Source organism: Amblyraja radiata, chromosome 7 (genome assembly GCF_010909765.2).
Source record: "Amblyraja radiata isolate CabotCenter1 chromosome 7, sAmbRad1.1.pri, whole genome shotgun sequence".
In the NCBI taxonomy this organism is placed as follows: domain Eukaryota; kingdom Metazoa; phylum Chordata; class Chondrichthyes; order Rajiformes; family Rajidae; genus Amblyraja; species Amblyraja radiata.
The window spans coordinates 51596014-51621480 of record NC_045962.1 but is presented as its reverse complement, the minus strand read 5'-3'; the positions used below and the strand labels follow the sequence as shown (position 1 = coordinate 51621480).

At 43.0% G+C, this 25467-nt stretch overlaps 1 protein-coding gene across 13 annotated transcripts in view; it reads left to right on the top strand.

The window, feature by feature from the left end:
* The window catches only part of abi2 (abl interactor 2), a 110951-nt gene that overhangs the window by 52239 nt on the left and 33245 nt on the right, over positions 1-25467 (top strand). For 5 of the 13 annotated variants that reach the window (XM_033024496.1, XM_033024489.1, XM_033024495.1 and 2 more), the window contains exons 3-6: positions 1812-1988; positions 10583-10600; positions 15810-15907; positions 23277-23426. In XM_033024496.1, coding sequence (XP_032880387.1) covers positions 1812-1988; positions 10583-10600; positions 15810-15907; positions 23277-23426 — 443 coding nt within the window. The remainder of the gene's footprint in view (positions 1-1811; positions 1989-10582; positions 10601-15809; positions 15908-23276; positions 23427-25467) is intronic. The other 8 variants (XM_033024491.1, XM_033024490.1, XM_033024498.1 and 5 more) reach the window with 3 other exon arrangements.

The following is a 25467-nucleotide window of genomic DNA, read 5'->3' as shown; positions in this document are numbered from 1 at the left end:
AGATAGTTGAGGCAGGTACTTTTGCAATGTTTAAGAAACATTTAGACAGGCACATGGATAGGATTGGTTTAGAGGTATATGAACCAAACGCAGGCAGATGGGACCTGTATAGATGTTGGTGTTGGCAAGTTGGGCGATGGGCCTGCTTTCATGCTGTATGACTTTAAGGCTGCTGGTCTGTTCTGTCCTTATTGTTATAATGTCCCCCTGAAAAAAAAAATCACGTTGTCTGTTCAAGGTTCAATACACACTAAAATGTTTACTGCTTTTCATCTCTACACCTCTTGAAATGAACTTCAATGCTTGGTTTTGCTTTACTTTTAAATGACTTGCATTATCCGTGATAGTAATTCAGTAAATATTCTCATTTCATTTGGACTCTTATTTTCCCGAGATACATACTTCCTTTTCAGTTATTTAGACGGGTTGTGGGGGCAGGTGGGTGTGGGAGGGGAGGGGGGTTGTGGGGGCGGGTGGGTGTGTGTGGGGGGAAGGGGGGTTTGGGGAGGGTTGTGTGGGGCGGTTGCGGAGGGGGTGTGGATGGGTGGGTGTGTGGGGGGAGGGGGGATTGTGGAGGAGAGGGGTGTGTGGGCGAAGGGAGTGAGCTCGGAGAAAAGACGGGGTAAGAGCCATGGGGAGAAGGGGGGCATCGCGGGGGGGGGGGGGGGGAGGAGCCAGCGAGGGGGACCAGAGGCGTAGTGGCTGGAATTGGCCGTGCGATGTGGACTCACAGCGGGTGCTGGTCGCTGGTCGCTGGCCGTTCTCCTTCGCCGGGATCAGTCTCTACTTTCCGTTTGGCCACATCTCCGACTCGGGGCTGGGTCTCCCACACCGGGCTGGTGTGACCTGTTATATCAGGTCACACCAGGCAGAGGTTCATTTGAGATGGCTTTGCCTTCAGAAAGAAGGAAAGGTGTGTGGTTTTGTTTTCATTTTTATTTAGTTTAATATTTTCAGTGGTTAAGTAATTTTAATTATTGTCTTCAAATATTGATATTTCTAAAATAGTTTACATCAATTTCATTACATTTAGACATTTTTTAATATTGCTGATCAGCAGTTCTACCCCCAGCTTTGCCTAGAAAGGAAATCTAGAAACCCTAGAAAGAAATGTTCTAGAAATGTGGCCTTGTTACTACATTTCCTATGGCCTGGCTATCCTTTGGACATTCCCGAATCCATAGTCCTGGCAAGGTTCCACTATACATCCATAACCATGTAAGTATTGGTGTGGTGAGAACACAGGTAACGGCTATGGACAGAATGATAATGAAAAGAAAATCAGTGACTGAAATCCAGCACAAAATTAATTGTTACGTCGAAGTATGTGGGTTAATAACTTATAGCAGCAAAAACTTGTTGGGATATTTTATTTATCAAATTAGAATGAGTTCTCCAACTAAACAACGGGGGATTGTTGAGATATTTCAGTTGATGTCTGTGCATATTTTCAAGATGCGTTGAACAGTGTTCAACCTAGGACACTAATGTCTATATCTCTCATTTCCCTTATCCCTCACCAGTCTGAAGAAGGGTCTCGACCCAAAACATCACCCATTCCTTCTTTCCAGAGATGCTGTCTGTCCCGCTGAGTTACTCCAGCTTTTTGTATCTATCTTCGGTTTAAACCAGCATCTGCAGTTCCTTCCGACACTAATAAGTAAAATTGGATCTCTTGACATGCTTGCCTGCATTGCGAGGCTTGGTTGTATTGGGTATATTATTTTTTTGTGACTCATGCCTATTATGTTGTACCGTAAATTGTGATAAATTTACCGAATATTGTAACTTTGTTAATGTTTACATTACAGACTGTGGACATACACAAGGAAAAAGTTGCCAGAAGAGAAATTGGTATCTTGACGACCAACAAAAACACCTCCAGAACACATAAAATTATTGCCCCATCCAACCCTGAGAGGCCTGTTAGATACATCAGGAAGCCGATTGATTACGCCATCTTGGATGACATCGGTCATGGAGTGAAGGTATGCTTTGTAGAACTGGGAACTGATCAAACAGCTCTGTACTGGAGGCAGGGTGACTGTAACTGCTTAGGGAGAAATTAATTCAATAATCCATTATGGCAGGCACAGTATATTGGGGCAGTTACATATTGATTCTTTAAAACTAGAAGCAACTGGAAAAGTTAAATTGAGATTGATTTCTAATTCAATCCTTTGTACACTTACAAAATACAAAATACTTACTGAAAATAAATTTTGATTCTTGCACAAAACATGGTCTCATCTTCCATAAAGTTCAATTTTAAAAAAGCTTTTAAATATCTTTAGCAGTCATATTGAACGGGGTGGCAAATTCAAAGAGCTAGTTATTCTGTAAAATACTGTCGATTGTTATTTTTTTGTTATAGCAATTAGAGGTGTCTCCATCTAATGTATATTGATTGTATATTAAGGTAAAAGGAGCAAATCATGCTCTCTATATCAGTTGCTCCGTGTTGCATCAAGCTATATGTTTTACATCGCCTCTGACCTCCAAACACTGGAAATAGTCGATGAAAAAATTTGGAGCCCACCTTCCCCCGTAGCTAATCGAGGTAAGCCTTTGACAGTGGGAGATCGGAAACAGATCCCTCTGTAGGTAAGATATATAGCACAGAAGGAACATAAACCCGGGTCTGAATAATCTGTAATGATTGAGTCACAATGTTGCTCTCCTCTGGAGCACAAGGGATCTGATTACAGAAAAAGAAAATAACAGCATTCATGTTTTAAATTTGTGTCTCGTGACAGCTTCCGGAGATGTTTGCATGTTTAAACCTCTGGCAAGGGCAAAATTGGACTTGGCAGAATTGCCCCAGGGTCAAATATCATTCTGGCCTGTGGGACTGTACCCAATCAAGCCATTCTTACGAATGGATATGTCAAGGATTGCGATTTGAGTAAAAGGCATCTGGTGCCCTGTGGAACTGTACCCAATCAAGGCATTCTTAAGAAGGGAAGAGTTAAAATGTAGAGTGCTGTGAAGAGGGACTGAAGGGGAAGTAAGTAAGAGAATATCAAGGAAATCTCCTTGGGTTAAATATCAAAAAAACAATTTTCTCAGTAGATGAATCTTTAACAAGAGGAAACAATCCTATAACCAGAATAAAATCAGAACAAAACTTTTTGTTTAAAGTGGTTTGAAAAAGTAATCCTCTTTCCCAAAAGACGGTGGATGGTTCCTTAATTTGAATTTTTAAAATTGAGTTAGGAGGTTTATTAGATGATGGTGTCAAGAGCTATGCTGCAAGTACAGGAAAATGGCACCAAGAAACTGATCAGTGCATTTTCAGCAGACTCAGATGATTGACTTTCTTATTATTCTGTGAGCCTGAGGGAGGAAGCATGTAAAAGCAGTTAAAGAAATCTTGCACGCGTGGTTGCTTTCTTTGATAGGCTGCTAAAAAGTATCTGCCTATGCATTTTTTTAGGCATATACCGAGAGTTTTTCTGAAATTTATTCTTTTGCTGTTTTTAAGAAATTTGTGGGAGTTATACTCTGATCTTAAAAGGGGATAATGAACTAAAAGCCGACACTTCTGGAAGACTTTGATATTTGCAATACTTACTTGTGATGTGGGTTAGGAAGCATGGGTGTGGTGAGCAGATCACTGGATAGGTAAACAACATCCATAAGCCACATCCATCATCTTTGACATAGTAAAATGTCTCATGGCATTTAATAGGAAAAATGACAAAATTTGACACAGGATCACAGGACCACAGGAGGAGATATTCGAGTGCAACCAAATTGCTGGTTAGAGAAATTAGTTTTAAGGATTGTTGAGACGGAGATAGATACATAGAAGAGGTTTCCAGGTTTGACAGAATTTGGCAGTTGAAGAGCTGCATCAGTGTCGATATATGCAGAACTCCAGGGAGAGTGCAGATGTTGTGAGCTGTGATTCTCTGATTTATGAGTTGAAAAAATGAGTATTATTCCAACCAGCATGCTAGTGGGGAAAGTATTCGTGTAGTATGGGATGAATATCTATGTTACTCTGTCAAAGTCTGTGGAGGGACATCCACAGGTTGGCATTTGCAGCCTAGACAAGGAACATTTCTGTTCTGCAGCAAAGACATTACCTAATAGCTTTGTATGCACAGTCACTGCTTTGTAGCATAATATTAGACAAGGATCCAGGTTCTGTATCCAACTTGTTAACAACCTGTATTCTGAGCTACAACCTGTTATGCATAGGAAGCAGAGACAGCCAAGAGTGGAATTCCCCATTGTTTCTTAATGGGCTCTTGAGGAAAGCGAGTAGTTGGATATCATATCAGGACATGTTCCCATCAAGTCCATCTGAGTGTTCGCTAACCAAAAACCTTGGATGAACCATGAGGTTCGAAATCTACTGAGGACCAGATCCCGGACATTAAAGTCTAGCGATACAGGGTCGTATAAGAAGTCCAAGTATGACCTTAATAAGCAAAGAGACGATTTTGATTTAAACTAGAGAATGAGACAGTCATTCAATAGTTGTGGCAGGCTTACATCTTAATACTTCCTATATGGTGAAACTAAATGGTAGCTTAAGTGACAGCTTCCAGACAAATCCAATGCTTTCTACTCTCACTTCACTCGCTTCAAAAAGGAGAGCTACAGTGTATCCTTGGCCCCCAGCGACCCTCTAAGCTCAGTCACTGAGTATGGTGTCAGAATACAATACAATACAATACGGTTTATTTGTCACATTGCACATAAAGTGAAAGTGAAATGAATATGTCAGCAGCGGTACAATGATAAAGAACACACACAAAAACACAATAAAAATTTAACATAAACATCCACCACAGCATTCATCACTGTGGTGGAAGGCACACAATTTGGCCAGTCCTCCTCCATTTTCCCCCGTGGTCGGGACCTCAACCCTCCGCAGCCGTTGCTGCGGGCGTCCAGATGGTAAAAGGACAAGGTACAAGTCCAGGTAAGTCCAGGATCGGCACTTCCCCACCGGAGACCGCGGCTTTAAGTTGGTGTAGGCCGCAGGCCGGCGGTCGAGATTTAAAGTTTAAAGTTCCCGCCGCGCTGCAGCCAAAAGCACCGCAGACCGCAGGGCCGGCGGTCGAAGCTCCCCTCCAGGGGCGATGGTAAGTCGCCACCGCGCCCGCAGTAGAAGTTGGCCGCGGGCCGGCCGTGATGGCTTCTTCTTCCCCCGGGTCCCCCATGAGGGATCCCGGGCTGTAGACGCCGCGCCAGCTGGAGCTGTGCAGACCGCGCGCGGCTTCAGGCTGCCGGCTGCCCCTGGCCAGCGAAACGGAGCGCTCCCCTCCAGCGAGCCCCAGCGAGGGCTCACCCGCTCCACGCCGAGAGTCCACGCTGCGCCCGCCGCTGAAGCCCCGGGCGCGTCTCCGGGAAAGGCCGCGCTGATCCTTGCTGTTAGGCCACGGGGGAGGCGACCTGGAAAAAGTCGCCTCTCCATGGAGGAGGCGGCCGAAACGGTTTCCCCCTCACCACCCCCCACACAAAACACACAAAGAAACATTAAAAACATACTTTAAAACATATTAAAAAAAGTTGAAAAAACTAACGCGCTGCTGACAGGGCTGCCGCCATTGCAGCGCCCCCACCGATATCATTCATGAGGGTGAACCCCAGGAAACTATCCAACTCTGGTAATGTACCTGGCCACGTTCTTAAAACCTGGGCTGACATCTTCAACTTCTCATTACTGAGATCCGAGGTTCCTACCTGCTTTAAAAGGACATTAATAATACCGGTGCGTGAGAAAAGTAAGATGACGTGCCTCGACGACTACCAACTGTGGCACTGCCATCCGTGGTGGAGTGCTTTGAGCGGTTGGTTAGCAAGGACCTGGACCCACTACAATTCATCTACAGCCACAATAAATCAATAGGGAATGTGATCTTGCTGACTCCAAACTTTGCACTGACCACCTGGCCAATAAGAACACGTAGGTCAGGCCGTTGTTCATCGTCTACAGCTCAGTGTTCAATACCGTCATCCACTCCAGGCTTATCAAACTCCGAGAACTGGGATTTTGCTCATCACTATGTATTTTGGTTCTTTGATTTCCTTGACCATAATCAGTATGAATTGGCAAAAACACTTTCAAAGAAACATAGAAAATAGGTGCAGGAGTAGGCCATTCGGCCCTTCGAGCCTGCACCGCCATTCAATATGATCATGGCTGATCATCCAACTCTGTATCCCATCCCTGCCTTCTCTCCATACCCCCTGATCCCTTTAGCCACGGGCCACATCTAACTCCCTCTTAAATATAGCCAATGAACTGGCCTCAACTACCTTCTGTGGCAGAGAATTCCACAGATTCACCACTCTCTGTGTAAAAAATGATTTTCTCATCTCGGTCCTAAAAGACTTCCCTCTTATCCTTAAACTGTGACCCCTAGTTCTGGACTTCCCCAACATCGGGAATAATCTTCCTGCATCTAGCCTGTCCAACCCCTTAAGAATTTTGTAAGTTTCTATAAGATCCCCCCTCAATCTTCTAAATTGTAGCGTGTACAAGCCGAGTCTATCCAGTCTTTCTTCATATGAAAGTCCTGCCATCCCAGGAATCAGTCTGGTGAACCTTCTCTGTACTCCCTCTATGGCAAGAATGTCTTTCCGATAACCTTCCGAATTTCTTTTCGATAACCATCAATGGGGGACCACCTCAAGTATGTGTGCTCTGTCCCTTGCTCTACGCTCTCTATTACCCATGACTATGTAGCCAGGCACAACTCCAACGCTATATTTAAATTCACTGCGATACCACCATCGTTTTGGACAAATAATGGGTAATGATGAGTAAGATTAAAACACACATCAACCCCTATATAGAAATATTTGATTGGATGGTGCCAGAACAATCTTGCTCTCAACATTAGCAGGACCAAGGAGATGGACACTACATAGCACTAACCTCAGCAACTATAATCCGTTTTGGACTGTCTTTGTTTGCACTAAAGGTTTCATTTTTTGCATTATTATGGTTACCGTAATATTTATTCGATTTTTTATTATGTTTTACGTGTGCAATTGCATTTTATGGGCATGTTTGTATGCAGCAAATAATAATTACATTGTTGGTATATAAGACAATTAACAGTCTTGTGTTTTACAATTAAACAAATCTTCAACAATTTGAGATTGCTGCCTTGGTTCTCAAATACCTAGTCAAATGTATCAGGATTTACATGACGTAAATGAGGAAAACTGGTTTAGTGATTAGTTGATCTGGCTTGCTTCTTGGGGAAAGCAGCTTTTGCACCATGATTTTGAAACAATTTCAATTCAAATTGGCTACTGCATTAAAGTAGCATGTGACATTTTTGCAATTGGGATACACTAGAAAATTATTTTAATTATTTAGAGAGCTGATTCAAAGCAGTAATGTGTTACAGTCCATTAATCAACTTTTAGACACATTAATTTTCTGGTTACATATTTCCAGTCTGAGACATCTCCCACAGAAAGGTGCTCATAGATTTATGAGTATCTTGAGATCTCAAGATTATAGTTTATTCTGCCTGGTGTTGAGTGTCATCTACTGGTAGACCTGTAAATTGTAATTAACTGAGGTAAAGCTGAAATAAGTCATTCATCCCAGATGGAAATGAAATGTATGGCATAGAATGGATATTCTGCATGGCTGAGAATGTTTCTGAAGAAGGTAGATTCAGTCTGAGCCAAAGATAGACACAATGCTGGAGAGAAGGAATGGGTGATGCTTCGGGTCGAGACCCTTCTTCAGACTGATGTCGGGGAGTGGGTGGTGCATAGATAAGGAAGTATATAGATAAGGAAATGTAAGGTATGAAAACAGGGTAAAGGGAATGGAGACAAAGGGAAATATAGAATAGATTGTTGGTTACGAGAAGGTAACAACAAAGCAGATAAAATGTAAGGTAGTAAGGTAGGTAAAGCCAGTAAAGTAGGTAAGCCAGATAGATTGCCTATGAATGGGTTCAACTACCTTGCGTGGGGATTTGGAGAGGGTTTAAACTAATTTAGCAAGGGTCACAATAGGAATATTGTCGAGGGTGAAGAACAGACTTACTTATATGGATGGAAAACTGTCTCCAGGCTTCATAGATGGTGGAAATAGAGGACTGGATATCTAGATAAATCAGAGAAGTGTAAAAAATAATGGGGATAATAATAATTGGAATTTCAATTTATCCAACATTAACTGACATTGCCTTAATGTCAAAGACCAATAGCAATCAGAATTTTCAGGTAGACAAAAGTGCTGGAGAAACTAAGCGGGTGAGGCAGCATCTATGGAGCGAAGGAAATAGGCCTTTTAGAATTAGAATTTTCATCTGCTCAGGAGAGCTTTTTGAACCAATATAGGTAAGAGCCTGTGAGGGAAGGGACAATACTCAATCTAATATTTGAGAATATTGGTGCTGGTTTTAGTATGTTAGAATACGACCAGGCAAAATTAACTAGAAGCAGCCAATTACAGGGACGTGTACAAGTGACCAGCGGAAAGCATTAAAAATGAGGGAGTTCAGTGTTGATGTGTTCTCGTGATGAATGGCTAAGGACTAAAGAACCTCAGATTTCTTGGCATATTAGGGGGGGGGGGGGCTCAACAAACAATGAGGAGAGCAAAGATGGTCACAAAATGGCACTGGTAGGCAAGGTTAAGGAAAATCCCGGCACATATGATATTGAGGGCAAGATGATAACCAGTGAAAAGGTTGGACTTATTGGGGCCAAAGTGGCAGTTTGTGCTTGGAACCAGAGGATGTGCATGTGGTGTGTATCAGGCTGAAGAAGGGTCCAAACCCAAATATTGAATATTAATCAACTAGCCTATAAACAACCTCCCTTTTTCCCTCTCCCCTACCCCCCCCCCCCCCCCCCCCCCCCCCATTCCCCGTGCCACATCTAGACACGCATCAATTTTTTGATTTCTCCCTCCCCTTCGATCTATATTCCTTCCTCTGGCTTTACAATTCGCACCTCTTCATACCTTTATGGGCCTGTCCACTTAGGCGATTTTTCAGGCAACTGCTAAGTTGCCAGCAGTCACCCGAAAAACCGGCAACTGGAATGGCGACTGTACACGCACTGCTTTATGAGGCCGCGACTAGTTCCCAGAATGCGGGAAACTCCTCACGACCATAAAGGCGACTACCCGGCAACCACCCGCGAACATGTGGCGACCGCAGACTCCTGCAGTCGTCGAAAAAGTCACCTAAGTGGGACAGGCCATTAGTCTTTTCATTTCTGACTCTTGTCCAACCAAGCCCAACCTTGCTAACCAAGCCCTTACCTGTATCCACCTATCACTCGCCTAGCTTTATACTGCAACTCTACTCTTCCAGCTTTCTCTTCTCACTACAATCAGTCTGAAAAAGGGTCCCGACCTGTGATGTCACCTATCCATGTTCACCACAGATGCTGCCTGATCTGCTGATATACTCCAGCATTTTGTGGCTTTTTTAATCAATTGTTTTGCCCCACCCCTATCCCTCTTAACTGCCTTTCTCCCCTCTATTCCCTCAGTCTGAAGGAAGGTCCCACCCTGAAACATCGTCTGTCTATTTTCCTCCATAGACTCTGCCTGACCCACTAAGTCCCTTCAGAATTTCATTTCTTTGCTTTGTTTCCAGGTTCTGCAGTTTTGTGTCTTAATTCATAGAATGTGTTGTGTCGAAGGTTCATCTAAATCACGTATTCAATGTGAGATTAATAATGATTTTTTAAAGGGGGTTGAATTGAAAGTGTAGCAGCTGTTAGAACTATTTTTTTATATTTTCTCTTCTGGCTTAAACATGCTATTTATGGGTACAGTCTACAGGCAATTAGTCACTTTTAATGTGCCTGTTTATGGAGGGAATGTGAGGGTCTTTGACTCATCCACAACACCAGAAAAACTTGGTTGGATTTTACCAGTTGAATGCACATGGACTTTCGAGGTTGGATCGCTAAGAACTGACCTTTCTCCCAGGAGGCTGAGCTCAGTTACAATTGCATTAATCTGCTGGTTTGTGACCAAATAACTTCTCGACATCTGGGCACAGATGAACCCACGTCCTTTTACCATCTGGCCTTTGGGAAGATCCCCCATATTCAGATAGTGGTTCCTGTGCTCCTAGTATTTGGGAAGTTTAGAGGTATAATGTTTGGATGAATCAAACCTTTATGTGTTTACAACTGTGTGGAACAGATAGTACCTTGAGAATTGCACATTTAAATGCCTGGTCAGAGCTTTTCCAGACTCCCACTCCCACAAACTTGTGGAACAAAGACATTTGCACATGTGCTTGTCGTTCAGTGTCTGGGTAGGAAGTTAGAAAATGGAAAGCTGAAATCACAACACAAAAATGTTTTAATGGTTATTGAATCAGTTCTGAGTGGTTTCATTAGCAGCGTGGGCTGGAGGTGATCAAAGGTTTCTTCTTCACAACTCATTAATTCAGGTTGTGGCCATGACTTGCACTGTGTTTCACTCTAACCAATTTATAAACATTACTCAATATCAGATGCTTTAACATTGATTCCTTTTGTACTCCTTTCCTGTGGTTTTGACTAACCTGTCAATGCTGTTTTTTTTTCTTACTTCTTTCATTTGCTTCATTTATGCATTAAGTGGTTGCTTAGATTTAAGGTAAGAGATCTCAGTGCTTCTCCGCCATCCTATTCTGTGCTGAGGATATTGCAGACTGGATAGTTAAATGCTGCAGAGTTTGAAACCTTAGATGGGAATATTTACAACCGTGCTTAAGGCTGTAGATTCACCAATTCTGATTTGTACCATTCTTGAAATTTATAGACAGTTCTCTTAACATTAAAGTTATTTTTCCAAAGTGATCGATTCCTATTAAGGGTGGACTTTAATCCCAAGATCACAGGGCATATATATTCCATAAGTCTCGGCCGTGGGAAGCCTAGACAATTTGAGTAGTTGGCCACGTGGTCATGGTGACCCGTTGCAGTAGCCTAGTGCCTAAATTCTAGATTCCTAAATAAGGTGCACCCTTTTCATGGATATTACTGTAGATCAGTCTTGGATTAAGAGCAGTACCCTTAAAAAGTACATTGATGTACATACACAAAGGAGCTGCCCATTTATTGATCAGATACCAAAATCTCTAAAGATCGCATGCTTCCACTTCTGTAATATTGCTTATCTGAAGCTCACAATTCACATCTGCCCCCCAAATCCTCATGCCAGCTTCACATTTCCAATGCCCTTCTGACAATCTATTCATTCCTTTACCTCATAAGTAAAAGATTTTCCAAAATCTATTGCTTTTATTCTATTGCACAGCAAATCCCATTTACCATTACCACCATGCTCACTGGTGAATGTTGGCTATGGCTTTTCAGTATATAAAAGTTAAAATGTTTATTTATGTTCCTCATGTGGCCTTATGCATCCTATCTCTTTGTCCTCCTCCACTCGTGTGACCTCTTACTCAGCCCGTGAAATTAACTTTGACTTGTGAACTTTGTGTACCTCCTTCCCGATTGGTGACTGTATTATCTTCACTTGCGAATGGTGCTTGTAAACCTCCACCTCTCATTTCTTGTTAAAACACATCTCTTGTCCAAACCTTATGTTAAGACTCCTAATACTCATGTGATTCTCTACTGTTTACTTGCCTCAATTTTAAAATTAAATTTCCTGTTGAATCTAGCATTATTGCACAGGAAAAGCTCCAACGTGCCGGGATTGATGGCACTGTGGTATAATTTCCAGGCCTATTCGTAGCCAGGTGCACACCAATTTCTCCATTACTCCTCTCCAACTCTATTCAGTTCTGATCTTTGAGTTAGAAATAAAAAGGACGTATTACTGTTTCCAGGATAACCTTCAGTGGTCGTCATGATGATAACAGTTGATTAGAACAATCGACTCTTAGCTTTGCCTGTACCCACATCATTTGAATCTAGCCTTAATATTCAGATTAAATAGATAAACAGGTTTCTACAAACCTGAGGCAAATGTCAAGCCATTGCAGTCTTTTAAATTGTGAGTTCGTTAAAGGCCACGTTATCCTTGTCGACAATGAAAGTCTAGGAGGAAAACACTATTTTGTTCTAAATCCCAAACGTATGGCTGAAATGTACGTACGTGTTGGGTCCCTGGACTCCCCCTTTGTGGTTGAAATCAGGCACCACTCTATCTCAGTATTCACAAATGAGCACTGTGTCTGGAACAAAGGCTGAATAGTGGTTGGAACCCATGACAAGAGCACTTGTGATGGGCAAGTATAATGAAGCATTGTCAGAACATATTTAAGAGTTAGACATGACTTTATCAATCATCTTGTAGCATTAAGAAAACATATCCAATTATTCTGGCATGAAAAATATCCTCTCCTTCCTCCCCTCCCCACTCCAATGATGAACCAATTATTTCCTGGGTTTCTATCACTACTTGTAAACTCCATGCTTTGTGAAATATTAATATCACTCTTTATCTCTGATCAATTATAAAATTCTGTGGGTAAGCTTACTTTAAGATTTGGATAGGCAGGGGATAATCATGGCAATGGAAAGAACTCCTTGATCATTAAATGTTTTAACATGAATTATTTGCCCTTATTCTGGCAGGAATTAGCAGGAATTTATCTCCCCAGTGTGTGATATCCTGCATATTCTATATATGTATCTTACTATTCCAAAATTACCGTTGAAGGTTGGACCATTTCTACATCATTTCTTGACTCATCTCACCCAGTTCAATCTAAAAACAAATATCAAATGAGTTTCTGATAGCATTAATCCAGGAACTAGTGAGCAGGGGTTATCAACAACTCGTATCTGCAAATTTGAAATTGAATTGGTTTTACAGCATAAAATCTATAGAGTGGCTGCTGTTCGAAATATCCAAATGTTACATATATGTAACAGAGCGCATTCTTCCGTATTTATACATTGTAAAATAATGGGAATGTTTGATGGGAACTATATTCTGTCCAACCTGTAACATGGCACAGCATCACCCCAGTCAAAATGAATGAATAAATTGGTTTAACTTCACACAATGTGTCGTATATCTGTATGTTTCATGGGACAATGTAGAAAAAGCTTTATTCTATATCTAGCTTGTTCTGTATTTGTCCTAGGAGGGTTTGATGGGCACAGTGTCAAGTGACCTTTACTCTGTATGGAATCTGTGCAGTGCTGCCCTGAGGGTGATTGATGCTGGTTTTGGGTGGTTGAAATGCAATGTGTTCCATTCCTCTCCATCAATCTCCCTCAATCCAAACAGTGTCAATACATAAAAACCTTTAGCCCAGCTGCATTGCCAGGTCTCCATCGCAATCCAGCTGGAATGATATGGGCGCATCCCATCCTAAGACAAGATGATAATTTCCTTGCTGTTGGGGAGCATGGATTTAGCGCATCTGTGCATCGAGTCAGGGAGATTGAAGTAATTACACCATATTTCAATTTTCATTAGAAAACGTATAAACTTAAACTATAAAATCATTTGAGAGCAAAGTGAGTTGAGTCATGAATAATGGAAGAAACCATTAGAATGTTGGTTGGTCCAGCCCAGCCAAATCATTTTTTTTACAGGAGATAGTTGTTTGATACTGATGATTGGAAATCATATTATGTGACCTTTTATCTATAAGATACATTTACGTATATAGAATAAATCACTTCCTCCTTTTCCCGACAAATGTAGCTTGTGGTCTCTACGATTTATAGAATTTCTGTTAGTCCTTAAAGGACAAGGTGCAGGGTTTGTATACATTTAAAATGAACAAAAATGTACCATGTGAAAAGCAATCACCTATTTTGAGACACAATGACAACCCACCCCTGTTGTTTGCACAAATCTATTCTGTAGCTCCACATAAAGCCCAGTGTTGCCGTTGTTTTGTGGTGTCATGCAAACTTGTTGTCAGTCTATTTTCAGTTTGTTGATCTTGCTTGTTGCGTCTCAGCCCTGTACCAAGACTGTATATGGTGTTTGCTTCTTGTCAGCTTTCAGTACTTGTATGAGTGTGTGGTGCACATATGGTTCCTGTGACTGGCCTAACTATATTTTAGCTAGATTGGTGGGTTAGAGCTGCTGAAAATGATTGCAGCAAGTGATTCTGTAGGTTGCTATGAACATTTGTATATTTGGCTTTTCTGTTCAATAAGTGGAAAGCTTCCTAACCCAAGAAACTAGCTACGTATTATTTCCCGTTTTAAGAGGCAAGAGTATTAATTGTGAAAATTCCCCTTCGCAAAATTTCATGAACGTACTTTCCTGCTAGTATTTTGTCCTGTGTGTGTGGATTTTCCTGGCAGTACTCTGTGATGTATGGAATTCCCTGTTCATATTCCCTGCTACGCAATTCCCCATTGTTAGTCTGTTGTAAAGGATTGTCTGTATCCTGGTATGTGAACTTCCCATTTATGCTGTGGTTTGCAAGGTTCCCTGACCACATTTACAGCAACCTTAATGGAAAGCAAGCTGCAGAAACAAAAGCAGAAATGCTGAAGAACTCAACTAATCAGGCAGCATCCGTGAAAAGAGAAACCAGTCAATGTTCCGAGTCAGTTACCCTTCCTTAGATCAGGTATGAGAGGAGGGTTTCCTGTTTCCAAGCAAAGCTGAGGGCAGGACTAACCCAAATTATTGGTTTCTCTCTCCACAGATGTTGCTTGATTGGCTGAGCTCTTCCCGTATTTTTGCTTCTATTACAGCAACCCTAGCCTTACTCCATGTGTACAGTGCTCTCATCACTGTGCACTCTGCTTGTGTTGCTCGACTGGTCGTCAGTACAGCATGAGTGTGGTTATACTTTGTCAGTGTGGACTCTGGACCACCTGTTGTCTGCTCACTGAAAACTCCTGAATGGGCAGACACATGCAGAATAAACCAGGCATATTGTTATCACACCAAAGGCGTTCCTGGACTAGTTACCATGAGGATTAAATGAACCATGTAGGTTCTGGGTTTTTTTCTCTCCCAAGTTTAGAACTTGTGAATCATATAATGACACAGTGCCCATGACTGAGTGAGAAACAGATGGCCTTAGTTTTGTTGCACAAAAACTGCAAGAACATAATGGTGAAAGGGAAATGAAAAATCTTGTTGAGAATCCTTTAGAATTCTCACCATAATAGAGGCCCATGTATAATCCTTCTTGCCCGGCACGTTTACGCAGTCCCTTCCCACCTGAGGCTAATTCTGGACTCCCCGTGCCGTGTGGGCCTGGTCTTACCCATGCTTCTTGAATGTGCGTCTAGCTCCCCTGCACCAAAGTACACAGTTTTTTCAGCTCACACCCTCTTTCCACACATGTGCCATTCACCTATCCTTACCTGACCCAATCCACTGATGTTTGCCTGAGTGAAACTGTCGTTTATTGTTGTGGCTGTTTGTTCACTCTGTTTCCAAAGCAACGAGTTATTTAAAAATTGCCATGAAATTTGAAATTAAATAGAAAATATAAGCAATGCACAGCAAGTTGGTCAGCATGTCAGAGACATGGTCTGATGCCGTGCATGAAATATTTGCCCAGTTCCTGTGGGCAGATTTCACCCAAAACATAAACCCATTTTTCCCTGTCACGCTGACAGGACAGTAGTATATTTGTCACTTATATCTGTCATGTCTTGCTTTCATATAATTTTAAATTACAAGCCCTGTACCTGTTCTGTAAGGAGATAGATTACTTAGTCACCTAGAAACCTGTAGAAAAACACTTTGCATGGCCTTGTTACCCTTTACATCTTCTTTCTGTTGTTGCCTTCTGTTCTGAATAAACTTCTGCATCAGTCTCCTTGGTGTCATTGAAATTGCCAAATTTGCATTCACCAACCCTTCTCTCTCTCTCTTTGTCTTGATTTATTCGTTCCAGGTTAGCACACAAAATATGAAGATGGGTGGACTTCCACGTAGCACCCCACCCACACAGAAACCGCCCAGCCCCCCAGTGTCGGGGAAGGGCACCCTCGGGTAAGTGGGGAGTGATTCCAGTCAGTCTGCAGGAATTTTGGTAGAATTCTAGGTTTATAGTCCTATATTATAGTCAAATTCTTATATTTGATGCACTTTTCCCACCTCTGGTTGGTGATGCAGGCAACACCTCTCATTGCATCTACAGTTATTGAATGGTCATGTTGGAATCCAGATGGTGTCAGTAACACTGTTGAAACATGGAGAGGGTTTTGCAGATGAGCATGGCTTTGCTTTTGCTTGTCCTGCTAAGGTATACAGTTTACATTAGTCACTGGCCTTGATCAACCATAGTACAGTGTCAAAGAGTCTTAGAGCAATACACCACGGAAACGGGCCCTTTGGCCAACATTGTCCATTCTGACCAATTTGGCATTCTGGGCATGTTCTTGCATTTAGCCCATAACCCTCTAAAATCCTTCCTATCCATATATCTGTCCAATAGTCTTTTACACATCATAATCATATTTGCTTCCATAGCTCATTCCGGATACAGACCACCCTCTGAGGTCCCTCTTAAATATCTCCCCTCTCACCTTAAGCCTATGTCTTCAATGTTTAGAATCATCCACCCTAAAAAAAAAGACTGAGCATTCACTTTATCCATGCCCCTCAGAATATTGTACAATTAAACATGGTTACCCCTCAGCCTCCTATGCTCATTGAGTGCCAGCCCTAACAAGCCTCTTCTTATAACTCCATGTAACTTCCTAATGAATCTCTTCTGTATCCATTCCAACTTAATGACATTCATCCTGGAGATGGGGAATCAGAACTGCACCCAGTACTCCAACTGTGGTCTCACCATTGATATTCCAACATTTGTCTTTAATACTCTTCTCAAGAAGGCAAGTGTAGATTAACACTTATTAATTCATGCAATTTATAATCTCTACTACACATATGAGCATGCCACCCTTTACACGGTATTACGGTACTACATAGCTTTACATTAGCAAGGTCACCTAACTCGCTCTCTCTCACAAGCCAGCGGAGCTAGATGAGAATAGCTGGCTGTTTGAATGTTCCTCTTTGCCTATGGAATAAAGATTGATCTTCACTATGTGTGTGTTGCTGTGGATTATTCATAAACACGTCTCCAACTCTTTTGCCTGAAGTTATTTTAGTTTTTTTTTAACATCGAACCATGGCAGGTTCCTTCCGTAAACCAGATCCTTTGGTGTTCGACAGTGAACTTGTCGAACATTGGCGAATCTTCGAAGTGGAATTCGGAATTTTTATAGATGCTGCCCACCCTGGAGCTGCTCCCCACACCGTTGCATCAATTCTCCTCAACGTAGCGGACACAGAGGCTGCCCTGTGAGCGCAGGATTTCTACTACGCCCCAGCATATGCCGATGCGGTAACACATGTTGTGACCCCGGTAGAGTCCATCAGAGACCCCGTCTGCCTTCTCTGAAAGTTCAGAGACCTGTGCCAACTTCGCACTAATGTTATCATGGAGCACCACAAGCTTTTTTTCCGTAGCCAACAAGAGGACGAAACGGTTGAATCCTACATTGGCGCACTCAAGAGCATCGCAGTTAGATGCCACTTCCAAGACGGTGACGTACTCATCCGCGGCAGACTCGTATATGGCATCCCGAATGACAAGGTGAGAAATGATTTACTCCGGAATGAGGAACTTACACTACATAAGGTTGAACGTGCCTGCCGGGTTGCAGAATACACTGACACCCATACCAAAGCCGTGGGACCGGGACCACACTCTGCCTACGATGTCCATGTCTTCTGTGGGTCCCCGCGACAAACATTAACCCCTCGACAACCGCCTACAGCCCCAGGGAGGGAAACTGATCGTCCATAACTGGTAATTGCGGTGGCTCACACCCTAAATTTCGTGAGCAGTGCCTCGCGTATGGCAAAATTTGTCACTATTGCAAAAAGAAAAGTCACTTTATCTGGTGCTGCCATGCTCGTGCCAACAGGGTCCAGCCACAACAATCTCTCTATGCGCTTGAGCCTTCACTTACCCACGAGGCACTGACAGAATCAACAGTTCCAGCAGAACCACGACTGCAGAACCTGCAAGAAGTCAGCCAAAACATACATTCTTGTATATCCGATTCACCGTCTACAGACAGTGATCCCATGACAACGCTCAGTTTCAACAACACCAGAGTTGCTGCTAAGATAGATACCGGAGCGAGATGTAACGTGGTCTCTCTAATCGACTTCCAAAGAATTCACAACAACGAAACTGTCATGAAAACAAACTCAAGGTTGCATCCATTTGGTGGGAGCGAGTAGCAACCAGTTGGTACGGTCACATTACAATGCCATCTAGCGTCTCAAGTTTACAACCTGGAGTTTTTCATCGTTAGAGGGGAAGTGCCCCTCCTTCTGAGCATTGATGCATGCCGCGATATGAACCTAGTCTTCTTCGGCAAAACTGTGTACCAGCTGTCAACCTCTCAAAGTCCCACCCAACAACTGCTCGAACAATACAAAGACCTTTTTGATAACCAGCTGGGCAAGCTTCCCACGCTATACAGCATTGTAACCGACAACGCGGTTCTCCTCAACAAATCTCGCACGCAATGAAGGACCGCATGAAAGCAGAATTATACAGAATGGAAACACTGGCTGTAATAGCCCCCGTCAACGACCCCTCCTCCTGGACCTCCACCATGGTTACAGCAGTCGAGAAGAACAAAGACGAAATAAGGATCTGCATCAACCCTAAAGATTTAAATACTGCCATCAAATGACCACACCACCCGATGCGGACAGTGGAAGAGGTCGCAGCCAACCTGCGTAAAGCCACAGTCTTTTCTGTCCCAGATGCAAATAACTCATTTTGACAAATACCACTAGACCATGCATCCTCCATGTTAACGTCGCGAATCATGGACGACATCCTGATCGCTGGGCGCAACGCACAAGAACACGACTCAAACCTGAAGCAGATCCTGGATCGTGCCAGGGAGGTAAATCTCAAACTCAACCCTCTCAAGTGCAGATTTCGGGTCGACGAAGTGACTTATGTGGGCCACGTGTTCACCAACAACGGACTCAGGCCAGACCCGTCTGAAACCATTGCCATCAACGAAATGCCAGCACCTACGGACGTGACAGCTCTACAACGATTTCTAGGTATGGTAAACTACCTGGGAAAATTCATCCCAAACTTCAGCGAGCTGTCAGCCCGCTGCGACAACTGACCCACAAGGATACCCACTGGTCCCAGCACCAGCAGAGGGCATTTGAAACCCTCAAAACAACTAATGTCTTGCGGTCCAACCCTCACATACTTTGATGCCAGGTTACCCGTCACCCTCACCTGTGATGCCTCTCAGTATGGACTGGGTGCTGCTTGCCTACAATACGACCGGAAGGGTCCCAGACCAGTTGCCTATGCCTCGCACCATGACCGACACTGAACAGCGCTACGTTCAAATTGAAAAGGAGCTACTCGCAGTAACTTTTGCCTGCAAGAAATTCAAGGACTTTATCTTTCGCAACCCGATCACGGTCGAAACAGATCACCAGCCCTAGGTCAGTATCCTCAGTAAACCGATCCACATGGCACCAGCGCGTTTACAACGCATGATGATGGAACTACAGAATTATGACATCAGACTAACCTACAAACACGGTAAGGACATGTACTTAGCTGACACTCTCTCACGGGCACCTTGCCCAACCTGCGAAAAACACCTGTCTGATGATGAGCATGAGGGGTACACGGTTATGATGGTCTCCTACCTTCCATCTGCCGGCTTAGACATCCTAGTGGCACAAGCAGCTGCAGACGAAACACTACAATCGCTGGCCACTGTCATCTGCCGCGGCTAGCCAGACAAACAGCATCACCTGCCACAAGCTGTCCGCCCATTTTACCCTGTCCGCGACGAACTGGTCATTCAAGACGGCATCACAATGAAAGAACATAAGGTAGTCATCCTGACGTCTCTTCACAACAAGTACTTCGACATTGTCCATGGGGGCCATCCCCCTGCAGAAATAACTCTCCAACATGCAAAAGGTATGCTTTTCTGGCCTGACATGGCTGACTACATTCTCGAGAAAGTTGCTGCCTGCCCGATCTGCAATAGCCTGACCCCGCACCAACAGAAACTACTGCCTCCCGCACCCCACACCGGACTTACCCAGGTCCACAGTAGGAGCCGACATCTTTGAGTGGCACGGCAAACAATACCTGGTTTTAGTCTATTCCTACTCAGGATGGTTTGAAATCGACCTGCCCAGTAGCCCGACCTCAGCCATGGTCATTCAGACACGAACTTGCCACTTCTCTGTCCACGGAGCCCCCTGAAAGCTACTCTCAAATGGAACTAATTTCTCCAGTCAGCTATTCAGGAATTTTGTGAAAAACTGGGACTTTCACCACATCACCAGCAGCCCAGAGTACCCGCAGTCCAACGGCCTGGCTGAGCGCGCGGTAAGAAGTGCAAAAGAACTAATGGAACGCTCACACAGGGCTGGCTCTGATGTTTATCTCGACTTACTCAACCTACGGAACATCGTCCATGACCCTCTCCTGGGATCTGCAGCCGAAGGCTCATGTCACGGCGAACCCGCTCCACTCTGCCGATGGCCAAGCAACTACTAGAACCACAAGTTCGTGCACCATCGGTTATCCAATCCCAGCTCCAACGCCGCCGCGACATTAAAAGGAAATACTACGATAAAACCAGCTCTCCGCTTCAACCGCTCAACAAGGGACAGGTTGTCTGCTTGTGGTCACTCCGAGGTTACGACCGCCTCAGAGTGGTTCTGGGGTCCAGAACCACGCTTATACTTGGTCAGTATTGACATTGGCATCTATCGGCGAACCCGCCAACAGCTCCTCCCGGTTAAAGAACCGGCACCTCCGCGTCCTTACCTGGACCAGCCCGCCAGTCTTCCTTCATGCTCTGCGAATGCTACTCCAGCGATTCCTCTGCCAGCGCCAGCACCATCCATGCCTTCCCCGGTGCCACCATCTCCACCGGTGTCTTCTTCTCCGCGTTCGCCCGATAAGGGACTTGCTCCCTCAGAGAAGGATGAGGGGTATTACCGTACATGTGCTGGTTGTGTCTGCAAGCCAAACCCGCTGATTGGAAAATTTACTGGCTACACTTGAACTGTGCATGACCCGTTTTGTTTTATGTGCTCACATATGCAGTAAAATAATAAATGCCGCACCTTATACTGGTGTTTGACAATATGCTCCACCAACCACTCTATATATGCTTTGCTTCTTTAAGAGAAGGGATGTAGATTAACCCTTATTAATTCATGCCATTTATAATCTCCACTACACATATGTGCATGGCACCCGTTACATGGTATTACGGTACTACATAGCTTTACACTAGCATGGTCACCTGACTCGCTCTCTCTCTCTCACAAGCCAGCGGAGCTAGATGAGAATAGCTGGCAGTTTGAATGTTCCTCTTTGCCTATGGAATAAAGATTGATCTTCACTATGTGTGTGTTGCTGTGGATCATTCATAAACAGCAAGCATGCCAAAGGCCATCTTCATCATAGTCCACTTAAGTCACCATTTCCCACAACCACACACCTGTACTTCCAGATCTCTCTCTTCGTCAATTCTCTCAAGGACTCTTGCATTTTCTATGCAAGTCCTGCCCCAGTGTGACATACCGAAACGCAACATCTCATACTGATCAATGTGCCATTCCTTGACCCACCTTCCCAACTGATCTAGATCCTGTTGTAAACGGATATCATTCTTCACTGTCCACTACCCCACTAATTTTGGTGTTTTCTGTAAATTTACTAACAATGTTAACTACATTGCCATCCAAATCTTTAATGTAGATATCTAACAACAGTGGATCCTGCACCAATCCTTGCATTACTCCATTGATCACAGCCCTTTAATCGGCAAAGCAGTCCTCCACTACTACCCTGTGACTCTTTCCTCCAAGTCATTTGAACCCAATTGGCTAGCTCACCTTGTATTCCATATGCACTTATCTTCTCGGTTAGCCTACCATGAGGAATTTGGTGAAGTCCATGTGGACAATGTCCACCGCCATGCCCTCATCAGTCCTCTTGGTGATCTCTTTTTAAAAAAACAACTAATTTGTGAGACATGAGATCCCACACACAAAGCCATATCAACTATTCCTAATTAATCTGTGCCTATCCAAATGCTGTTAGATCCTGTCCCTAAGGTTCCCCTCCAACAATATTCCTAACAATGACATCAGGCTCACAGGCCTGTAGTATCCCGGCTTGTCCTTGCTTCCCTTATTAAATAACAGTACAACATTAGACACCTGTCAGTCTTCTGGAACATCATCTCTGTGGACTTCTTTCCTCCCTCACCATCAATGCTGGTTGCAGTGTTATCACCAGTACCACTACAATGACCACACAGTTGTGCATTCCATTGATGCTTTCCATATGATAACTGTTTTGAATATTCAAAGGAGTTAAAATTGGCAGTCCCTTATGACCTGTGAGTAGCATGCCTGCTTCTAAGATTGTATTAAACAGCAGAACAGTCTCAAAAGATTGAATAGCCTTTTCCTGGTCCTGATTTATTTGTTTCTTTATCCTTCTCCGAATTGAGTATGTGATCTAAACTGACATCCTAATGGTGGGGCTTTACAGATGCAGTATTACCCAAGGCCCCATTTGTTTGTTCAATAGCAATGAAGGGTGTTGTCTAAACAGACCACTGTCAGGGAATGAAGGAAAAGAAATGGGATATTTGGCAGCAGAAGTGCGTCATTAAATACTGCAAAAGATGTTACCGTAACAACCACAATTAAAAAGTATAAAAATAGTATAAGTAGAATTAATAATAGAATTCTATGGCACAGATGGAGGCCGTTTGACCGAGGATGCCCAGGCAGTTCAGAACGGAGCATCCAGCTCTTTGTGATCTTATAGTTTACAGCACTTAGCTGTTCATCAAGCTTATGTGACGAGGGATTCTGGCTCCATTTAGGCCACAAATTTCAGAACCCCACTTTCCTCAATTTTCCCTTCAATCTGTGTTCCTTTTGTTATTGACCTCTCTCTTAAAGGGAAGTCTCTACTATCATTGTGCCAATAAATGGTTTACAATTTGGAATACATGCTATTGATAGTATGTTAAGAGATACAGCATGGAAACAGATCCTTCGACCCTCCAAGTACTTGTCGTCCATAAACCAGCTACCCATTTACACTGATCTTATATTAATCACATTTGTTTATTCTCCCCATGTTCTCATCGACAATGTGTTAATAAATATTTTTAAATTTACCACATGAGCTTGTTAGTTAATAGTATGAAGGGTACAACATGAGCTGTAAATGATGGGAGTGAATAATATGTAAGGTGACAATTGGGCTGAACTAATTTCTCTTCTCTGTATGTAGTCGACATTCTCCTTATCGGACACTGGAGCCCGTGCGCCCTCCGGTGGTGCCAAATGACTATGTACCGAGTCCAACTCGCAACATGAGCTCCTCACAGCAACAAAGTCCAGTGCGGACAGCTTCTGTAAATCAGAGAACAAGGACATACAGGTATAGAGAGCGCAGGGTCCTGGCAACCTGACCCACACTGCTGTGCTGAAGTTAGATTTAAGAAGCCACATGTCTGATGGGAGTTTTTATTTTAGATTTTCATTTGAAATTTAAACGTTATTATGGAATTAGTAGGAATTGGAGCATTAACCAGGGACTCTGTTGTATACACTGCAGTTCTTGTGGTTTAGACAGAGCAATTGTGGTTTATTTTATACAGAATCGGTTGTGAAGTCAGGAATTGGATTGAGCTGTGTTCTCATCAAATATCTTGGTGGTGCAGAACTTTGAAATGTATGCGGTCATCATAGTCATGGATAGAAGATAGCTAGTACCCTTGAAAATGCAGTCCAGCATAAGTCTGAACTATTGGGAGAGGTTGGCAGAAGGATCGGTTTTATTTATTTTTTTAAAGGCAAAATTCTTGTAATGTCAGCATGTCAGTCAGCATCTGAACGAAAGAAATGGTTAACATTTCAGATGATTTATCTTTCCTCGGAATAAGAAAAAGTTAAGAGGTTTGGCAGGTTTTAAGGATGTACAAAGGAGGAAAAGCAACATCAATGGAACCTTTGTCATGAGGTTGAGGGCAGGCAAAATTAAATAAGTATGGGATTGGGAGTGCAAAGCCAGAGAGGGTGGAAGTAAGCAGGTGGAAGTGAAAATAGCACAATTCCAACAGCTGCTCTTTGGGGCTGCAGTTCTAATTTAACATTCCTGAACTTGATACTGATTCTGGATGCCTGTAAGATGCTTAATTGAAGATTGAGATGTTATTACTTAAGGTCATAAGGAATAGGAGTAAAATTAGGCAATTTGCCCATCGTCTACTCCGCCATTCAATCATGGCTAATCTATCTATCCCCCCCCTAATCCCATTCTCCTGCCTTCTCCCCATAACTTCTGACACCTGTACTAATTAAGAATCTATCTATCTCTGCCTTAAAAAATATCAACTCTTGGCCTCCACAGCCTTCTGTGGCAAAGAATTCCACAGATTCACCACCTTTTGACTAAAGAAATTTCTCCTCATCTCCTTACTAAAAGAACATTCAACGAGTTTAAATTGAACCTAATTGCAACAGGGAAGAGGAATTAGGTCAAGGTGTCATCAGGCAGGGAATTAAATTGCAAGTGATCAGGGTTCAAAGGAGTTACCTGAAAAATGTATTCAGGGCTGGATGTTGAAACTGGATGTAAAAGAGCAAGTGTTCCATCTTGTGCCTTGCAAAGAAAGTACAGTAGGAAATGAATGGAGTGAATTAGGAATGGGCCAGGAAAGGAAATACAAGTTTGATTAAATGCAATAGAGGAGAAACATGGAGAATTGAGACATTCTGATAGGAAATAGGGTGGAAAGAAATTCAATTGAGGTACCTTTGGGAGTCAGTGGGCTTATATTTATATTGGTTGATGAGAGTTGAGAAAATGAATGAAGGATGGTTCATTTCCTAGTTAGTTTTTTCTAATATTCCCATTTCTTAATGTTTCATTTTCTCAAAGTTTGGATTGTTACAGATGTCTTCACAACCACAGAAAGCCTAAAGTGCTTCACAATCAACCTGTCTTTTCAAACATCTTTTGTTCAGTATAGGACTTTAGAAGAAATATAACTATTCCTGTTTTGGGGCATTAACTTGCAGGAATGCAGATTGCAGAGAAATGCATACAGATTGCTTCCAAAGAGGACCTTGTAAATACTTGAGGAATAAAAATTACAGATAAATGGAGAAAGCGCCAGGAAATGGGACTGACTTGGTTGTTCTTACAAAGATTAAGCTTGGGCTTGATTGGTCAAATGGTCACCCTCTGTACTGCATTGATTCTGAGATTCGAAATTTCGAAATTTCACATGTCCATTGTGAACATGGTATTTGGGCTGAGTGCAAGGGGAACAATGTGGGGTGAGAGCCAGCAGTAAGCATATATCTCCAAGTGATGCAGCCAACCGCACATTGCGTCTGCAGTTTCCAGAGGTTCTGGCCTCAGGTAGATGAGGGAACCAGGAAAAATATGCGTTCTGGTAAAAAATCATTAGCAT